The sequence below is a fragment of the Lonchura striata genome, chromosome 8, assembly GCF_050655825.1.
Source record: "Lonchura striata isolate lonStrDom1 chromosome 8, ASM5065582v1, whole genome shotgun sequence".
NCBI lineage: Eukaryota > Metazoa > Chordata > Aves > Passeriformes > Estrildidae > Lonchura > Lonchura striata.
The window spans coordinates 14,848,128-14,866,322 of NC_140710.1; the positions used below are offsets into that span (position 1 = coordinate 14,848,128).

The following is an 18,195-nucleotide window of genomic DNA, read 5'->3' on the forward strand; positions in this document are numbered from 1 at the left end:
ATAAACATCCATAGCAGTGAGGTTATATGTGGAGTGTGAGACATGAGTGTTTCATGGTATGCACTGCCATCCCATTCCCATAATTGTCAGATGACCAAAAGTTTGAGGTGGCTCCTTCCAGATCCATGTCCCAGGTTTCTGTCTGGAAAGGTGAATAGGTCTTGTTCTGATGCTGAAAGACCTCTGTGAGTAAGCATGTTTTGTACTAACCACGGGGCCTCGAGTTCCTCTTGCACCTTTAGGACCAGTTTTTCCAGGTTGACCAGAATCACCAGCAGGTCCAGTTTCTCCCGGAGGGCCAAGCTGCCCCTTTTCCCCCTGTTGGTATTATTGTATTAAAAATACTAAGAGATTGACACTAAGTTTTAAAATACTTAATCAAAATGTGTAACAGCATTATTTAATAGGTATGACATTTACTGTGTGTTATTGTTAGTTACTGTAGCTATTGGAATGTCTGAGCCCAGATCTCTGCAGTATAAAAGTCTCTCCTGAAGCCTTCCCATTATGTTTTTGTTTTCTTTTAGCCAAAGTTTAAAGCAGAAACTGTTCTGAGTGGCAAAACCACAACTTGATACAAATTTAAATTTCCTAAGACCTTGAATGTTATTAGCTGCAGAATGATGACAATTCCAATTGCTATGGCTAACAAGTAAAAAATTGGCTTGAAGCATGACACGAAAGAGGGATAGTTTGGTTCAGTGGAATTCTGTAATGTACATTTGAGTTTCAGATAAAAGGAAGGGAACTGGGGAAGATGAAAAATACTACCTTCTTTCCTAAACGGCCCCTCTGACCTGGATTCCCTGGTGTTCCTTCAGGGCCCTATAGATTTATTAGGGAGAGAAAAAGAAATTATTGAGAAAGGCTTGGAAACATGTTTAACCTCTGCTCCAAAGTGCATAACTAAGTAGGCTTTGGTAAAGCACAGAGGTGGGAGGAAAAATGTCATTAACTGTGTCTTTAAGCAAGTTAGTAGGGCTGTCTCAAGTTATAGCATAAACAAGTGGGAAGGTTTCAGGGATTATTTATCAAAGTAGTGGAAATGCATTGCAAATAAGGAAGAAAAAAACATTAAATCTTGCCCACGCAGAAATTATTACTTTACAGATTTGTGAAGCTTATTTGTTGCTTTGTAAACTACTGTTTAAGGAAAATGTAGTATTACTCTCACCTCCAATGAAAAACTCAGACAATGGGCTATAGGAAAATGATTTTCATGTTTAGACTAGGATATTATGATCTGTCTGCATCCCTAGAATGAGGTCAAACCAAAACTGTGATGTGTACACTCCCAGATGCCAGGGAGGAGGAGTGGAGAATAAGGCAGCTCTACAGCTGCATTTGGAATATGTAGAACAAAAACGTGAAAAATCCCTCCCTAACCACATCCTCCCAAAAATCGAATTGCCAGACCTGCCTGCCTCACTGAGGCACAGAAGCACTGCTGATGTTAATTATTGTACACAAGTATAATTACATAAAGTGTAGATACGCCAGAGTTGAGCTGACAACAATTTCAAAACATGAAACTTTCAATGTTCCCCAAAACTACCAATTCAAAATAGAGAGTCAGAGAAACAAAACTTGTTTTGCAGTGCACTAAGCGTGCCAACAACCCAAACACCACTTTTTTCTTTCCCTAGAAAAATAGTTCACAGTGAAGAACCCAGGACTAAAAGTGCCAGAATGTAGCACTGATGCTTAGAGGACAGAGTGGACAGTGCTCCTGGCCATGAACAGCTGGAGCTCCAACCAATGTTTTGTCAGACCCCACCATCACACAAGAGCTACACAGAAGGCAGTCAGAGGACTGCAAATGAGAACATGATGATTTTTGGTGTGGGGTGCTGGTCTGATTTAAAGCTACAATACTTGCTTTGGAAACTGTGCTCCAAAATTAGCTGTCATGAAGAAGTTGCATACAATTTCATGGATGGATTTTAGTTGCTAGGAGTGATACCAGAACAAATAGGCAAACTGATCTAACAATGTTGCCTATGAATTCCAATACTACCTATTGTCTACTATTTGATCAATGTATGCTTGATGCCATATTGTTTGAAGAGGAGAGATATAACGTGAGAGGCTCCAGGTTGTGTGGTACATGTGTCTGGATGACAGGTGGTGAGGAACCACTACTTGCCAAGAGGTCCCATATTTAAGATAAGAAAAGCATTTGTCTCCTCTCTCTACCAATCCTGAACCACATTGGAAGCTTATTTAAATACGGTCGTCTTTAATTACATAGAAAACCAGAAAAATAAAAAAATAAAGGAAGAAAGAAAAACTAACTTTGTTTACTAAAAGCAAATGAGCAAGAAGTCCATTTCAACCAGAAAACACTTACAGGAATTCCCATTAGGCCAGGTTCACCAGGGGGCCCAGCAATTCCTGGTAATCCCATCTCTCCTTTTTCACCGCCTTCTCCAACAAGTCCCTGATCTCCAGGGTCTCCCTAAAACACAGTTAAAAAAAACCAAAAATCCCTTAGTCAACCTCCTACTACAGAACTACTTGCTTATAAGAAAAGGGAATTTTGGATCTCTGAGTTTTTAAAAAAACACACTAACACTGGTGTGAATCTTACCAATCAAATTCAGATCAGGCTCTAAACTAGAATAAAGCCCTTTCTATCCCATTCCTACACTCCTACAGCCACATTTTGCCTCATCCAGCACCAAGTATCTGAGGTTGTTCTCTATGACATCTGGTGTCGTAGCACCTGCCACAGCACTGATCTAATTTGGGGAGCAGAGCAGCCTTGGGCTTGCTTTCTCCAGCAATTCAGTCACCACAGACAAAAGCTGTACTCGGGTAAAGCTTGTTTTTCTTTGTCAAGCCATTCAGATTTGCAGCCTTTGCAAATGTACCCAAAAGATGCAGAAAAGCCTGTACTTTACAGGACCTCTGATGTTAAGTGCACTCATCTGGGCTCAATTGATCTGGTGCTGACCTAGGATAAAAAAGGAGATTTGGGTCCTTAGGCTAATTAGAGTACTTTACATCTGCTACAAAAACTTAACATACCTTTGGGCCATCTTTTCCTTGAACACCATCTTCTCCTGGAGGCCCTGGCTCACCCTTATAGACAGAAACAGTTGAAAACAAAGTCATTGTCTATAGTTCTTGATTTATACTAGTTTTATACATGTTTATTATCTTTTGGACAACTTTTATGTTGCTGTTACAGTTTATTTATCTTCAGTGTCACAGCCCATGAATATCCAATGCAAGAAAACATAGAAGATGATCAGCATTAGAAAAACAAAGCAATACTATGCCCACATAATGCTGGAGATTTAGACAGTGGCATTGAGATTTGGTTTGGATTCAGAGTGTATAACATGCAATTATAGTAACCTCAGAAATATCCCTGTTCTGTCCTGAAACTTCCATGTTTATGTGGATAACTACTATATTGGTATGTTTACAGACTTACTGTAGGGCCATTTACCATTAGAAATATTTCAACATTATAATCACAGAATCACACAGAATCATCAAGGTTGAAAGGAAGCTTCAAATCCATCTAATCCAACCATCAACCCAGCACCACCATAATCACATTCCCAAGTGCCACACCCAGATGCTTCTCAAACACTTCAAGAGATGGTGACTCCACCACCTCCCATGGCAATTTATTCCAATGCCTAACTACTCTTTCAGTGAAAATTTTACTTCTAATCTGAAGGTTCCAATCTGAACCTCTCCTGGTACAATTTAAGGCCATCCAGTCTATCATTTGTTAGCTGGCAGAAGAACTGAGCCCCACTTCACCAAAGCCTCCTTTCAGGTTGTTGTAGGGAGAAAGGAGCCTCCTTTTCCTCAGGTTAAACAGCCTCTGCTCTCTCACCTGCTTCTCAAAATCTGTGCTTCAGCAGCTCCGTTGCCCTTCTCTGGACATGCTCCAGCACCTCCATGTCCTCTTTTGAAATGAGACCCAGAACTGGGCACAAAGCTCAAGGTGTACCTTCACTAGTGCCAAGTACAGGGAAAAATTCACTGCCTTGCTGCTGCTGGCCACACCATTTCTGGCACAGGCCAGGATGCCACTGGCCTTCTTGGCCACCTGGGCACAGTTGGTTCATGTTCAGATGGTGCTGACCAGCACCTCCAAGTCCCTTTCTACTGAGAAGCTCTCAAGCCACCCTTCCCCAGTCAATACTCTTTTTACCTTGCTACAATATTACACTGGTTTTTTTCTTCTTTTTAAAAGGAGGCTATCAGAAAATAGCTTCTTATTGAATTCTTCTGCTAAATCAAGATTTCTTAATCTGTACTTCATTCATAACATACTTTTCTGTTGTGGAAGAATATTTGTATCCATAGCTTACCCTCAAACCTTGGTCACCTGGTTCTCCAACCTTCCCAGCAGGTCCAATGTCTCCCTGGGATATTACAAGGAAAATAATTGGATTTTAAAGGACAATATTCATAGCAATGACAGGGTTTACAGCTGATGGAGTTATCATGACAATAACAGTATTTCTTAAGGGTCCATTTCCTGTATCACTGTCTACTTGGCTAATGTTTCAGATCTCTCTGATTTGCTTTTATGAAAATTTGAAAATATAAACATCTTAAGAGAATAATTTCAACATTTACCTTTGTGCCTGGTTCCCCCTGCAGACCAGGTTCTCCTTCAAGGCCAGGAGGTCCCTGCATGGTACAAGAGCTACTGTTACATGATCACTAGTAATAATTTTGCAACAACTAAATAAAACACCCAAAACTGAAGCAGAAGAATGGCCTGAGACATTGGGAAAGATGAAGGTTGTAAAAGTCAAATCTAGACAACATAGTTCTTTCTAGAGCCAAACAGAAAAAAAGGAGGGTATAGAAATTGTTCAGGAAATGCAGTGTGGGTCAGGAACATATTGACAACTCTGCAGTACCCCTAAGCCTGTGCCTTTCACCATAAATTACTGCTGAGCAAGCATCTATCTTCTGTAAATCTGACTGACAACTTCAGCTCGCTTTAGGCTTGGAGTCAAGCAGACAGAACCTTTGGAGAACTTAACACTTTCTGAAGGCCTCAGCCCTTAATGAGTTGATGATATCAGACTGCTTTTTGTAAAGTTTACACATAAACCTTTACTTAGTAGCTAGTCAGAAATCTGGATTTTGGGTGACTGAGGAAGAGTATTTCTTTGAATAAGCCAAATCCCTACTGCTCTAAGTGAGCTCATCCCTCAGGTACTTCATTACAAATGTGGCTAATACATTCTGTCACATTTCTCCCAATGAAATATTAAAAATAAAGCAAAAAGCAGAAGCAGAAGTAAGCAAGAAGGCTGTCTACAGCTGCTTTCCTATACCTACAAATTGAAAGAACATATGATTAATGGTGTTTTACTGATAACTGCAAGGAGAACAGTGCTTTAAAAAAATGGTTTGCTCAATTAAACATTCACCTTCTACAGCATATATCATGACTATATGCTCAAAGACAGTGCTTACAACAGAACAAGCTACTTATTTTAGACATTTTTTGGTAACAGCTTTAAGTAAGAGTCTCTCGGTAGCTTATGATATTTAAGTCAGCTGCAGTCAATAAAAAACCTTTTTTTATAAACATATTGCCCAGACTTAGTCAGTTGTTTGAGTCTTTGTAATTGGTATATAGGTAATTAAAATCTCACCTCAAAACCCATTTCTCCAATAGGACCAGCCTCCCCTGGTTGTCCTCTTGGACCCTGGCATGAAACAAAATTTTGGATGCATCATTCAATTAGCATTAAATTACATTTTAGAGTGTTCAATTTGTCTCTTCACAACTCTTCCAATCAGAATAGAGAAATGTATTTCATTGTCTTTCCTCCTGAATCCAACAGTGTATCCAAGTCCCATGATGGCATAAAGTACCAACCTTGACGCACTGAAATAACAGAGCTCAAATAATAGCACAGATGTCTTTTCTTTTAGATAAAAAATAAATTATTATCTGAACTAAGCTCTTCTCTTGACTAACTGAGACTTTGTTTAATTAAGGTTTGTTTGACTGTCTGGTTTGCTTTGTGGAAAAGCCTACAGTCTGGTATGGAATTAACTGAAAACAACTTCACCACGGACAGAACAGTCACTGATGCATAACAGGCTAAAGGCTGGAGCCCTCTTAGCAATATTAATAACTACACTATAAGGATTTTATGATAAGCCTTACACATAAGTAGTAAATTTACTGCAGTAACACCCAGGGATCATTTCCCAAAGTGGCATGTTCAAATTCTCTGCACATGTTAGATCTGGGCTCACAGAGCAGGATTTGTGTGCTGGGAAGCAGAAGCTGCCTGTAACAACTTACAGCTGATTCTACAGCCACCCTGAATGTATGTCCATACAAATCAGCTCTCTGTTATAACCAATCTTTGAACTTCAAGGCAGTTCATATCTTTTTATCCCTTTGAGACTCATCTGTGTCGAAACATATTCTAAATTCAAAACATTTTCTTAATCTACAATTATCATGTAGAAGAAAGATGCTGCTTGTATTTATAACAGAAGACTTTTAAACAAATATTTACTCTGTTTTGTTTTACTTCCTCTTACAGACTCTGCATAAGGTTTTGCTCCTCCTGATGACCTGTGAATATTCTCTTCCCTTGTAAAAACAATGTAAATTGTATATTACTGGCAGAATTCTGTCACATGCATATATTTTACCTTTTATCTTCATTTAAATATGAACAACTAAATCTGCAGTTACTTCCCTTTGGCAATTCACTTTGTCCTGAATTAAGTGAATTGATTTTCATTTGCAGAAACTCCATGAAATTCCACTAGGCAAGTGTCACAAAGCTTCAGTTTGCTTCACAAATCAAGTATTTCTTCATATTACCATGGAGATAAGGCTGCTGGATTGGTAATGCATCTTTCTCCTGAGACTCTCAGAAGCCAAAATTTTATAGCAGTATGGGGACTCCTTTTAACCATTAACATCAGGTAACTTGTAAAGGATTTTAGTGAAATGTCTGACAAGTAAAGTTTGAGTGCAATTTAGATAATCCCATTAATACAAATAGTTAATTGCTCATATTTCTCTGCTCCTCTACCAACAATTAGCTGCTCTGTGCAGAACTAGTGACAGGGCCAGAAAACCTCAGCAGCTGGCTTCACATAGTGACCAGCTGACAGAGGATGAAATCAAGCTGCTTGGATAGGCAGCTAAAGAAAAGGGCAACACGTTCTGTTGCTCAATATCTTCTGTCATTTTATCACTTCTTTCTAGGTCTGCAGACCATCTTCTGAAAACATTTTACTCTTTCAGCACTTGATAGAAAAGATACCCTATTCACAGGGTAAGTTTTTCTCCTGACAGTGAACGTGCAGTTTCTATGATGGTGAGCACAAGGGAAATGTAGAGTAGACCACTTAGATTAGGTAAGGCAGACAGGCATGCTATTGGTATGAAAATTCAGACTTGAACAGAAAATGGCAGGAATTTGACATATAAACCTTTCATTGTAAGCCTCTCAGATGTTGCAACATGAAGATAAGATATAATAAATGAAAGTAACAGGAATCCAATGCTAACTATTGGAAAACTATTGCTAACTATTTTCGGTGAATTATTTTGCAATTCTTACAGGTTGAGAGCTTAAGTTAAGTATGCAATTCTATCCTAAATAAATTTTGTTGGTGTTTTTCTAGCCCTCAAAATGTGCAATTACTTTCTGTAAGCATGGATTAGTAGAAATAATATTATAAAAAATACTAAATACTAATAATACTAAAATGAATACAATTTTTATCAACACTTCACTTTTGAGATTTAAATTAACTACGTGCAATTTACTGTACAAAATTACTTTCCAGAAGCAATGTAAACACACAATTTTTGACAACTCTATTAGATTTCTGCACCAGAAAATGGGAGCCTTCTCCCAAATCCTTCTTACACATCATATATTCTTTTACTGTATTGACATAATCCAATTTAACCCCAGAGATGGTGCTGCAATACTATTCCTGTCACGTCTGTATCTTGCAGTTCAGTGCATATATTTGTTGCAGGTTCTGCCTGATCTTCTGTAACAATATTAGCCACATGGAAGTGAGCATGGCTTTGACAAGAATCCATTCAGCAGAGGAATGTCTGAGGTTTATTATAGCAGCCTCTTCTTGAAAATTTAACCTGCCAAATAGATGTGGTTCCTGTGCTCCTAAACAACAATCCTAATATTTGCCTAAAAAAACACTACTAAAGTATTGCCACATACATTTACATAATACATAACACAGATATCTACCTCAATGTGGTGTAAAGCCATATTATGTTTTGGTCTATGTTCTGTTAAGCTCTGTTACATTGTGCACCCCTCACTACAGAGCTTCCCAACAAAATTAACAGGTCTCTATAAAAAAGTTACACTAAGCAAAGGAGACAGACTCCAGCTCTGCAGCTTTGGAGCAATCACCCCACAATTCCTACCTAACCACAGCTGGCAGTACTGGATCTTAGTAAAATGGAGCTTGAGCTGTCAGGGAGCTTGTATAATACAGGGAAAAACTGAACAGGCATCAACTTACTGGCTCTCCCACTGGTCCTCTGTCTCCTGTGGCTCCTGGAGGCCCAAGCAAACCCTGGAAGATTAAAATAAAATAAAAAATCACTGGAAAGAAGCTCTTTCATACTCTGAGCACAGCTACCTCCTCTCTTGTTTTTGCTCACACAGTTACTAACCAGAAAAACCCTTGAAGTATGTGCAGTCTTTTTTCCTGGTTGACATGTAGCGACATATCACTGGCTTCTGAGGTAGGTGAAGGAGTCCTGAATAAGTCCTTCCTCAGTTTCTTTTACACACAAATGAATCTTAGCTGAACTACCATTTACCAGTTCATTGTAATTCTCCTTAGATCCTTAATTCTCCTTAGATTCATGTGCTGTTTGTATGTCCAAACTGCCCTGAATTTTAGATTATCAGGAAGGTTCACAGCACACTTTTCTCTCTGCTCAACCTTTCTCATAGCATTTATGTCTCACACTGTCTTCTAGAAACTGGACTCTAGGAGATAGATCAGTATCCTGTACTTTGCAATAAATGTGCTATTACACATAGTTTCAGCCTAATGAGGCTTTGCTTCATTAATTTCTGCATATATAAATACATCTAAAAGTTCTCGTGAATGAAGAGGAAATGAAAACACTTGTGTCAAACGTGAGAGGCAACAGCTCCTAAATCTGAGCAGAAAAGGCAAGAGACGTATGGTGACAATCAACATTTTGAGTTTCAACTGCAGAAAAAATCACCACCTTTACTGCTTTGTTTTTGTTTTTCTGCTTCTCTCTTTGTTGAAAATCCAGTACAATTTGGACTGACACCTGCTTTGCAATAGAAGCCTTAAATAGAACACATAAGATTTCCATTCAAAAAAGCACTAAAAGAAGGAATTTTCTCCTATACATTAAATTAATTTAATACACTTCTACGTTTATTCCTACACTGGTAACACACACCTACCCCAAATTCTATCAAAGAATTATCGCCTATGTCACAAAGACTTTCATCCTTCAAACTGCACTTCTGCCCCTGGTTCTTTGTATGAATAAATGCAAACTGTCAGAGTTTTCCAGCTGCTCTGAAATAGATAAGCTTCCTTATACCCAAGTGTCAAACAAAGTATGGGATTTTCTGGATTTTTTTTGGTAGAAGTAGTAGTGAATTTCATACTCACAAGTCCACCCTGTTCTCCTCTTTCTCCTGGATTTCCAGCTTTACCCTGGTTAAAGAGAAATATCAAAAAACATTGCTGGCTTCAAGTAATTTCCAAACACAGCTCAGAAATCAGAGTTATTCTGTTAAAGTTTACTACGAAGACTGGCTCCAATACTTACAATGAGTCCAGGAACTCCTTTCTTTCCTGGATCACCTCTTTCTCCCTGATAAATAACAAAAAAATGTGTGAATTCTACATACATTTGCTTGATAAACTGCACACAGTTACTGTGAGTTTAAATGCTGGGTAACTACAGGAAATGCCTCAAAGAACCTGGAAAAGGCAGAAATTTTCCAATCTCTTGGATTAAATGGAACTCTCTGGCTTCTTCCATGATGGGCTGGAGTTTTTTGTTTGTTTGTTTACTTTTATCTGTTATGGTCTCCCTCAGTGTTTTATATAGTATTGAGCAATGCAAACACTCACCTTAATACCTTCTGTTCCCAGTTCTCCTGGAGGACCATCGAGACCTCTTGGCCCCTGAATATTGAACAAGTGATTTGGGATACTAATTATGCATTATTTTTGCTTGTCATTAAGGAGATTTTACATAAGCTTTAGGAGAGGGGAAACATTTTGTTAGCATGAAAACCAATTTTCATTGTGTATCAAGTGCGAAATAAAGCTTCAAATAATAAAAAACGTTTCTGGTTTATTGAATTATGAACTTAAGAATAAGGATTTTTTTAAAAGTATGTAAATAAAACATTCAGTGTCTCAGTTGGAGCCAGATGGCAGTCTGATATTTTCTGCTCTTTTTTTCATCCACCTTGTACTCATGCAACAGACATGAACTTAGAGGGATTTAGATGATCCCTGTATGTACAGAGTGCTTGCTTTTGTGCACATTATAAGATGTATATGCAAAAACTAATCTTGCTAGTAAGGCTCTAAAAAAAGCAGATAAAATTCTTCCATTAGTAAATCAGTTTGAGGCAAGATTAGAAGAAATTTATGGTTGTGAACTATTGTGCTCTATTATTAGACTAAAATGTCTTTGTAAATTAATCTTTATAAGCAATAGATGAACAAAGATAACCTGTTATATTATTGTAGCATAATATAGCAAATACCTATTGCCAAAACATTCAGAGTTTTATTATTTAAGATTGGTCATCTAAATCCATTAGCTTACATGCGAATGAAAAATCCTTAACTATGTCATGAGCAAAACAGAAAATAATATTTTACCCATTCTGACTTAGGAAGTTATTTCTATAATTCCAAAAACCACAATTGTTTAGGTATGGAACATTAAATTAAAACCAGTTAATAAGAACTTAAAACTAATGACCACTTCAAAGGAAGAGATAGATAAGTATCAAGAGAGGCTCTTTACAGCAGTACATTGGGAGGAGGAGACATAACAGCTTTCCTGGTGGCATTTGGGCTGGGCTGGCATCAGAAGGAGTTAGTACACTACTGTGGCAGTGCCTAGAGGAAAAAAATCTCCATTTCTATGGTGAATTTCTGAGTTGTAGAGAACCTTACATCTTGGGTCATGGTTTATAGTGAAGGGCATCCAATCATGACTGATTTTTAATCATAAGACTGTTCTAAATGATAATAATAGGGGCTTGTAAAATGACATTGTTGGAAGCACATCTGAGTTAATTTAGTTTACTTTCCCTCCAAAAATATCTGTGACTTCCCTATCTCTCTTAAATATTTTGAGGAAAAACATACCAGAATTTATTCTCTCTGACTTGGACTTACTGATAAGTATCAAAACCTCTCTTGGAACACGTGGTGAGAGCCCATCCACTTTTCTCTGGAGCAAAAGTGAAAATAGCTGACTGGTAATTCAGGAACAGTGTGTATCCAGAATCGTTTAGGCTTTTCTTCTGAAATGAAAACCTCTCAGGAACAGGCCTTTCCTGTGAGCTGATTTATAACTACAACCCCTGTCAAAGCCAGAAATATCCCACGAGAACTCATCTGTCACCATTTCAGCACTGCTACTTCTGGCCAGCAAAGAGGGACACAGAAACCATAGGAAAAGGAAAAAGGGCAGGCAGGGAGAGCTGTATAAAATACTTTGTAGTATGGGGCACAGCTTTTGTGAGGCAATCCTTGGGCTAGTCTGGCCACCTTTTTTGTTTTGGTGTAAGCCAGGACTGAGCAATTACAGGCATTTTTTTGGGCTAGAGAGGAAAAGAGGCTACAGAAGACAACACTGACCTGCCACATGGCACTCAGTGTGAAAGGTCCCAAACCAAACAATACTGAAGTCTACGGAAAAAAATCTGTGACTTCAGTGCCCTGAGAGATTAGAAACAAAACACTAGTGGTGGTTTCAAAGGTGCAGAAGGCGTTTATAAAAACATTTACCCTGGGACTCCTGTTAAGATTATGCAATTGGGTAACTCAGTTGCTGAATTACTATATAGCATAATTCAAAATAAAGCTAAACATCTTGATCAAATTAATTTAAGGTTGCTGCTCTTCACTTTTTTCTGTGACTGCTATCTGTAACAGATACCAGTTGTGATGAAAATTTGAGGCAGATTTAGCAGGTTTTTTGTTCCCTGATCTGAAATGTCTCAAAGAACAGGAGGAGAAGGGACAAGAAGAAATTGAGACGGAGTGAGGACAGGACATTCAGCTGTGGGGGTAGAAAGGACAGAAGTTCAAGACCTGTGGAGGAACCACCTACAGCAGCAAAAGGAAGGAGGAAACAGAGTGTAAAGCAAGTAAGCAATTAAGCAATTGCAGGATAGTTTTAGATTTTCTCAGACTTTTTAGATATATGACCTGTCATTTCTCTGTGCATTCTCCACAGGATTAACCAGAGGATAGAATCTCAAGATTAAATATTCAAGGAAGAAAAAGGATGTTTCCATTTTACAGATTGGTGTAATAAGGAATTGCCTTCTAGGTTTTATCTTATATCATTAAGAATTACCAGATAAATTCTTTCAACACTTCTGACATAATTTCAATCATAGCTTGCAGTTTGAGAAACAGGACTGCACAAGATTCTTAATCCATGTTATACACTTAACACACCAAAACCTTTCTGGCACTCACACAGATCTCCATTTCAATGGAGTTCACCTTGGCAGCCCATGACAACTGATCTGATCAGTAACAGTTAAGCAAAAAAGTCTACCATTTAAAACACCAACTTTCTACTATGCAATTTTGAATTGAAAGCGAAGTAACAGAAAGCAACATGATCCTCTGGGCCATGCCTTCCTCTAGCCGCCACAGAACAAAGGGCAGGAATCCAAGGGGAAGGCAATTTAATATCCTGATGAAAGCACACAATAACATTCCTATAAATAATATGGTGTGACTCCTTATTGGCACAGATGAATTGGATTGTACACTTTCTTACTATAGCTAGTACAGAATGAGAGACATACTTGATTTGCCTGCTGTAATTTAAATAGTTTGCCAGAGAGCTGAGGAGTGAGGCTGCCAAATGATCGCTACTGCTTTTTTCTTTGGCATGGGTTCAGCTCTGTTTCTAAAATGGAACATTTTACATTGAAAACTCTAGGATGATAATCTGAGAAAAAGTTCCTCTAAGAAGGTAAAAGACACAAATTAACTATTTTTATTCCTTCTTGTCCTGTCTCTCAAATACCAGAAGAGCAGAAAGAACAGAAACACAACATATAACTACTTCTCTTTTTTGGTGGCTGACATGGAAGAATATTAGAAAACTACATTAATTTACTTTCACTTCCTTCAGACAATTGAGAGAGATAAACATTCAGCTATCAATGTACCACCAAGCACACTGGACACTTGTTTCACAAGTACACATTTTTTTAAGGTCCATATCCCCTGAAATATGGAAAATATGAAAGATATCACTCATTAAAATAAAGCACAGATGTCCTCAGGCAGTTGAGGTTCTTCATGCCAGTACAGATGCCACTAAAACAGGGAGAACCCTACTGGCTGCTAGAGACATGAGTTGCTGCTGCCTGACCCTAAATTTACAGCAGTTCACTGTGTCATTTATCTGCATTTTCAAGTCAAAATTTCACGATCTACATTCCAGGAAAGGAAGAGCAGAAAAATTATTTCTTTTGAGCTTTAAAATACCAAATGCCGATCTGAAAAATACTAAATGCCAAGAATTTTAGCATCTCTAGGTAATATTGCTTAGGTCTCACTTATGAAATGAATCCAATGATACAGAATCTCTTCCTCTCAAACTAGGAGCTACAGTTGTATTAGTCCAAGATTATGGTATGAAGTGAAAGCAGTTTCTGATGTTGCAGTTTACTTCACACCTTCGCAAACAAAGACAATGAAAGATCATGCAACAATGACTTCATGGCTGCTTACACTGCCAGGCTTCCACACTAATGCATTTCTTCCCTCTGGCCATGGAAAGAAATTCTTTCTTACATGTTGATATTCTCACCCTCAGTGTCATTCTGCCATTGAAGCACAAAATGGTGCTGTCCCTCTGTGTTTTCATGAGATTAAAACAGAAAATACAAAAAAATTTTCACATGATTCTAGCCAAGTGCATCAAGTCCCAAGCATGAGATGAGGAAGCTCTATGATAGTGCTGTGCTCAGTGGCATAATCCCCAAAATCCCCCAAGGGTGAGATACTCCACAGACTTTTAGGCAGCCTGCCTTCAGCTGGCCAGAGCTCCTGGGTGTACTGGAGAGTGAACAGCTGGATATTCTCAGACAGAAGTAAGCTGCTGGGTAATCTTGGATGCAAAACCATTGCTGAAAGGTCCAGAATTTATGAAGAAAAGGAATTCTATTCTGTGACAGTGCACAAGTAGAGGGTCAGTGCTTCTAAGACTTCTCACAGACTCCAGCTGTGAAGACAGGATCCATTCTTGTTTCCATACACAATGAAGGCAAATTTCCATATGCTTCCACTTAACTTCTGTATCTGACTGTGGTGTGCATTTTTTGAGGAGCTCTGGATTCTGACACTTCTCTTTCTGAATCCAGAGATGACAAACCCCAGTTTTCAGGGTACCTCAGATATTTTCCTTATGTGAGATTCCACCTTTGGTCTGATATTTTCATATATATTTTGAGATAAAATTCTCAGTGGCTCAGTAGGAGTCTATTCTCAGAGTCTGAGGACCTGGGTCTGTTCTGAGACCCTCTTTCATGAGACATTCCCAGACATGCTGGGTAGAGGCAAAGGCATAAACCACAATTCCAAAATTTGACTTCCACAGAGCTTGGGATATTTGGAATTTATTTTGAGTGATCTTTAATTACCAGCACTGTATTCCATGATATGCTGCCAAAATAATAGAGACAGAGTTGTCAGGAATAAATAGAGCTGTGAAGATACACTGGTCCAGCCACTGGTATGGGCCGTACAAGTCTCTTAGGAACATGGATAAGCTGTCAAACTGTAGGTAAGGTGAGAGACACTTTATTAGTGTGGGCTTTGGATCAGTGTTTTGTATAAAGTAAAAAATGGTTTCCGTTTCCCTGATAAAAGTGAAATGGAAATGCCAATCTAAGAAGTGCAGGTTCAAGGTTCTAGCACACAGCATCTTCTGATTATACTTCTTCCTTCCTCAAAACTGTGTTTGAGAGATTTTGATTGTATTTCCAAAGAACTAAATGCAGGTAAAGAAAATTGTCCTTAAACATTGAAATAGTCCAGTGGTAGTTATAAATGAGAACTTTTGCATGTTTATGTGTACAGAAAACAGTTGAGTGGTCATCTTGGTTCTAGTTTTGCGCTCAGCTGAGACCAATGCTAAAGCCCATTTCACTGTGAGGAGAAATGAAGATTCATATTGTTTCCTACATGGAAATACAAGTATAGTCTATCTGATTTCAGTCCAAATGAGTTCAGTCCAGAGGACAAAGGGAGCAGCTGTAAACGGGTTATATTTCAGATTCATATTTCCAATACACCACTCTCTGCTCTAAGGAACATGAAGAAGCATTAGTACTTACTCTTCTTCCCTTAGGTCCCTGTGGCCCTGATGGTCCTCGTGCCCCTGAAGGTCCCTACATGTCAAACAAATTTATTATTCATTGTCTTCTAAACAAAGAGTCCTGAACATTACAAGCTTATGCACTTTGAGCAGCAATCAATGCAAGAAAAGCAAATCAATCACTTTCACTCATGGTTCAAATTCAATTAAATTTGTTTGTACAATTTATGTAGAAAAATCTAATTAACAGACCCTATGTAACATTATTTTTACAAAACACTGATGTGACTGTTGAATACATTACTTCAAGTATCTCAAAAGTTTTAGAAGATATTTGTACTTCAGCAACATTATGCTAATAAGCACGAATATTTTCTGATAAAAAGTTTGGTTTTTATCTGTATTGAAGACCCATGGTAGACAAATTATAACAACTATATGCAGCGGATTAGAATATAATTTATTTTTTATTAACAATAAAACTAAACACATAATGAATCTATTTAGACTGTATTAATCACCAATGAATTTTGAAAATATGCAGTTATTAACATCCTTACAAAATTCCGTTTCCCTACTTGTCTCAACAGAGTGATTTTTAAATGGATGAGTAAATCATATAATTACTTTTCCCTCTCTCATGGATCATCCTGGCAAAGAGCAAGTGAACAGATTCTGTCTGGATGGGTACATTTTCATGACAATTTTATGGATTGCAGCACAAACTAGAAACCATTCTTAGCTTCACCAAAGCAAAAAGACAATTTGAAAATAGTTTATTTTATGTCAAACCAAAGCACCCTCCTATACCTACAGGTAATCCTTCTGGCCCCACAGGTCCAGGGCCTCCTGGAGGTCCTGGATAGCCCTAGAATTAAAATAAACACAGAAAAGACAGAACAGCTTTATCTAAATTGTTATTATAGCAACAGTAATAAATCCAGTTACTTACCTCAATAATTGGAGTTAAGTTAATAAAATATTTAATTTTACAAAATTTGTTCTCAAAATTTTGTTTAAAGACAAAATGCTTAATTGGATATATCCTAGTAACCATTAAAGCAGCCTAGGAAGCTTTCCAACACAGGCAGTAGCTGCCAGAGATTTACTGAAACAAAGGGTGCTGAGCTCTAAATGAATTTCAAACTCCTCTCGAGAAGGCTGTGACAGTGGGAACAGAACATGGACACATCCTGGTGTGGGCAGACCTAGCCAAGACCAAATGCCAGGAACAATTCCTGTCTGAGGACTGCAGTGATTTACTGCTGGGAAAGGTTCTCTCTGCTACAGCTACACCGGATTTACCTGTGGCAATAAGCATTAATAACAGACCAAGAAAAGTAAGTTAAAAGACTGGATACTATATTAATAAATCCTTGTTTATTAATCTCCCTAATATGAATTTTTTTAATGGATGAAAAGCAGCTGGTTGAAGGTAAATCTAAATTAGAGGGATTTAACGAAGGACAGAAAACCTCAAAAATCATTAGCTCTGCCTGGATCATTTAGTTGGTCTTCAGTCTCAGGGTACTTGAACCCTTCCCTGCTCATAGGATGTCAAAATTGCAGTAATTACTGCAAATATAGAATATTCCATGGCAAGAACCCCACCCACTGCACCATGCTGGGGCCGAGATCTGCAGTTTCTGTGTCAGGCCATGGAGATTCCAGCCCTGCCAGCCACAGCAGTGTCAGAGGGAGCAGGATGCAGCACTTACCATGACACCTTTTTCTCCAGGAGCACCTACAGGGCCTGGACTGCCTCGCTCTCCCTTTAACAACAAAGAAAGAAGAAAAAGAAAAGAATATTGAATATTCTTCCCCTTTTTCCATGTCCACTGAGCACACCTGTCAGTGCATCACACTATTGGCTGAGACTGCCCTTCAGAAACAGTGCAGAGCCCTTTTATAACTTGTCTTTTTTTAAATTTCTGCATTCCTTCCTCCTACAAGCCTATCCTTCTTTTGAAAAAAATGATAAAACTGAATTTCTCTGTCTTCTTTTTTCCTAGAAGACTGAACAAGAGGTTTACTACATCAGTCTCTGAGAATAGCTGCTAGAAGATGTTTTCTCTCTGTTGGGCACATCATATTTATAGTATGTTCCTTAATCCATAAAATTCAGGACAGCAAACAAAGAAAAAAGATTATTGTTTTTCTCTCTCTTCCTCTTCAGTATGCGTTAGGAAAGCACAGCTCTAAAAGAAAGGCCAGCCCTTCAACAGCTGCTGAAGGAACTTGAGCAGGGGAAGCAGGAAGGGTTTTTCTGGTCTTCCACACCTTTTCACCTTTCATTCATGTCACTCCCAGCCCAAATATCAGACTTGGCTGTAGATTATCCTCAGAAGATTACACTTTTATTACAAATAGTGCACATGACATAGTAATAACACTACATTTCATATTGCATACTGTAATTATGCTGAAAATACACTTATCATTTAAATCCACATAGCATGTGTTACCTTGCACTACTTAATCCATAAGAAAGGAAGACAATAAATTCTACAGAAACAGCATAGCAGTGACAATTATTGCAAAAATGAAGAAGCTTCCTTCCATTTGCTGATGATAAATTAATT

At 38.2% G+C, this 18,195-nt stretch overlaps 1 protein-coding gene across 1 annotated transcript in view; it reads right to left on the reverse strand.

Moving 5' to 3' along the window:
* Positions 1-18,195, reverse strand: part of COL24A1 (collagen type XXIV alpha 1 chain) — a 117,320-nt gene that overhangs the window by 25,317 nt on the left and 73,808 nt on the right. Inside the window, exons 26-39 of the mRNA XM_021526749.3 lie at positions 17,332-17,385; positions 16,428-16,481; positions 15,633-15,686; positions 10,147-10,200; positions 9,839-9,883; positions 9,679-9,723; positions 8,533-8,586; positions 5,646-5,699; positions 4,609-4,662; positions 4,338-4,391; positions 3,031-3,084; positions 2,351-2,458; positions 772-825; positions 211-318 (exon numbers count right to left, since the gene is read on the reverse strand). Of these exons, the coding sequence (XP_021382424.3) occupies positions 211-318; positions 772-825; positions 2,351-2,458; positions 3,031-3,084; positions 4,338-4,391; positions 4,609-4,662; positions 5,646-5,699; positions 8,533-8,586; positions 9,679-9,723; positions 9,839-9,883; positions 10,147-10,200; positions 15,633-15,686; positions 16,428-16,481; positions 17,332-17,385 (846 nt within the window). The remainder of the gene's footprint in view (positions 1-210; positions 319-771; positions 826-2,350; positions 2,459-3,030; positions 3,085-4,337; positions 4,392-4,608; positions 4,663-5,645; positions 5,700-8,532; positions 8,587-9,678; positions 9,724-9,838; positions 9,884-10,146; positions 10,201-15,632; positions 15,687-16,427; positions 16,482-17,331; positions 17,386-18,195) is intronic.